This window comes from Nanorana parkeri, unplaced genomic scaffold (genome assembly GCF_000935625.1).
Source record: "Nanorana parkeri isolate BGI_ZX_2015 unplaced genomic scaffold, ASM93562v1 scaffold1740, whole genome shotgun sequence".
Lineage (NCBI taxonomy): Eukaryota > Metazoa > Chordata > Amphibia > Anura > Dicroglossidae > Nanorana > Nanorana parkeri.
In genome coordinates, this window is record NW_017308008.1 from 78,747 (window position 1) to 81,642 (window position 2,896).

The 2,896-nt window shown below is 45.8% G+C and overlaps 1 protein-coding gene across 1 annotated transcript in view; it reads right to left on the minus strand.

Moving 5' to 3' along the window:
* The window catches only part of LOC108799491 (cytohesin-1), a 49,332-nt gene extending 47,976 nt beyond the window's left edge, over positions 1–1,356 (minus strand). Inside the window, exon 1 of the mRNA XM_018571353.1 lies at positions 1,317–1,356. Coding sequence (XP_018426855.1) covers positions 1,317–1,335 — 19 coding nt within the window. The 5' untranslated portion in view covers positions 1,336–1,356. The remainder of the gene's footprint in view (positions 1–1,316) is intronic.
* Between the last annotated feature and the right edge of the window lie 1,540 nt (positions 1,357–2,896).

The window sequence follows — 2,896 nt, forward strand, 5'->3', positions numbered from 1 at the left end:
TTGATCTATACAAACAAACCACACAGCATACAAGAGCTTGCTCCCAAAACCGCACACAGAACTACTGACTCCATTTTCAGATGAAAAGAAAAAAACAAAAAACAAAAACAACAACAAAAAAAAACAACAGGGTTTTTGAGAAGTAGAGAAGGATTGTAAACTGTCAGGTTTTTGCTGCTATCTGGGACTCCTTTAGAGAAATATACCCTCACTTCCTGTCCTCCTGACAACCGGTTCACCAGACAGGAAGTGGGAAAAAGCCTGGAGCAAAGACAGAAATATGACAGGTGTTCTAGCCTTCTACTTTATTTATACAGATATTATACCTATATTACTACAATATACTAATATTATTACTCAGTACCATACTTACTTCACTACATTATATGGATATTATACTCTGTTAAATGTATATTACTACCCTAATATTAGTACTCTGTATTATATTTATAGTAATACTCTATAGTAATATTACTACTCAATACTATACTTATTTTACTACAATAGTTATATAGATAGTATACCAATATTACTACTCTATACAGTACACACACACACACAGGACTCTTGTGTTTGGGGCACTATTTATTGTTCCTCCTCGTCTCCCCCTTTATTTGACAATAGTGATGATGGCAGCGTCACCCCATTGCGAGTTCTATAAAACAGCCCCCATCCTGCACCCCCAAATCCCGGATCAGCCTGTGATTGTCCCTCTATGATGATCTCTCCCCCGGATCGGGCTCTGTGTGTCTCTAAGAAGATATCACCCCCGGATCGGGCTCTGTGTGTCTCTAAGAAGATATCTCCCCCGGATCGAGCTCTGTGTGTCTCTAACAAGATATCTCCCCCAGATCGGGCTCTGTAAGTCTCTAAGAAGATATCTCCCCCGGATCGGGCTCTGTAAGTCTCTAAGAAGATATCTCCCCCGGATCGGGCTCTGTGTGTCGCTAAGAAGATATATCCCCCGGATCGGGCTCTGTGTGTCTCTAGGAAGATTTCTCCCCGGATCGGGCTGTCTCTCTATAAGGACATTGAACTCCCTCGCACTCTACAGGATATGATTGATCCACATCGATAAGACGCCCGTGACATTATATAACAATGGTTCACACTCTGTCACCTCTGGGGATCTCCAGCACACCGGTCACAATATATCAGACAGGCGGGTAGCAAATTGCAGCGACCTCTCCGATCTAGGTCGGCATATGCTTCAATAGGACTCTAGGACTCCCCCACCTGCCTCCCCCGCCATGTATACAGAGTGTATGCGAATCTCAGATCATCAGGTAAGACATACAAAGAGCCGACCGACTCACCGTCTGTGATCAGCACCATCTTCCCGGTCAGGTGACGTCCAGCAATCAGAACGATAGAGCACCGATCACTGCGCTATCTCACGACTTCACTAATGACAGCTTGAAGAGCAAAGCCAGCGAGTGGGCGGAGCCTGGGAGACACGTCACCGTGCGGGGGGAGGGGGGACGTGTCACACCCTGTTCCTGTCACACTCACTCATCTGTGATCATATTAACCCCTGCAGGGGCGGACACTAGACGGTGTGGGGTGGAAATGTCACACCTGGGCTCAGCACGTCCATTCTTGTCTACAGATTAGAATATTGGAAGAAGGAATGTAAACAGCACTGACGGCAGTCACTAGTATGAGTACAATCACCAGGGACAAGGCGGCCATACATATAGCAATCTGTGATCGATTCAGGTATCTCTCATCAATTCAAATATCAAACAATGCAACACTCATAGATTTTGTGATCGACTGGATATATCAATCTTAGGGTCACCACACACGTTACAATCTGACCATACAATCTCTGGACAATCAAGTTTAGATTTACCAAATCTATGGAGTACGACGACCTGCCTAGTCCATCCAATCTGTATCCCATTAGACAGGCCCTTGCACTACATAGTTGTTGGTAGATCTAAAGGGGATTGTACAATCAGATTGTAACATATGCGTACGATGTAGAGGAAAGTAAAAGGGCCCCTATGGCCAAGGTGCATTTACCTGCTGTGGAGCGTTGCTGTAACGCACATCACGGCAATGCAGCTCCAATGTGTATGCGCCACAGCTCAGCACAATGCACTCTACCGGCCTACCTACATTGTGGTGCTAAAAATGGAACCTGTCTGTTATTGGGCGACTTTCATTTCACACATGGGCCTTGTGCACACCAGACACAGTGCATGTCTGTCCAGAACGCACTGAATCGCATTGCGGCCGGCTCACTATGTTGTGGGGCAGGAAGTGACTGTAGCCACGCCCTCCGGCCCAAATGGACTCAAAACTTATCCGTGTTTCCCCGAAAATAAGACACTCTCTTATTTTTTTTTGGCTCAAAAAAACACACTAGGTCTTATTTTCGGGGGTAGGTCTTATTTTTTTTTTTTATGTATAACAATCCAAAGTTAATGCAAGTCCAAATTAAATAATCCAAAATGGCAAAGTTAAGAATAGGGTGATCAGGGATGAAAGCAAACAAATTGGTACAACAAACGGCAGATGAGTAAGAACCTTAAAAAGGGTACGGTACATATGGGCGAAGGAATTCAGTGTGCAAGCTCTAACTGTACAGGGAGAGGGGCCCTGCGAACACACAAACAAAAATCACACAATGAGAGAGCGCTACTACTGTGGAGAAAACTCACGTTTCAGTTGCCAGCATATCGCATGTGAGCTGGTCAAATGATCTTGTGATGCCGGGATTGTTCGCAGAGGGACAGTCTAAGTGCTTTGATGGATGGTCGTTAACAACACGGACTCAGCTGGCCAGGCTGAGCCGCGGTGCCAGGGGTAGAAGGCGGTGTCAGTGCCGGACCGTTCAGGGACCTCGGGGGTCTGTGCGAACGGTGTAACCAAACTGTCACGAGCAGGG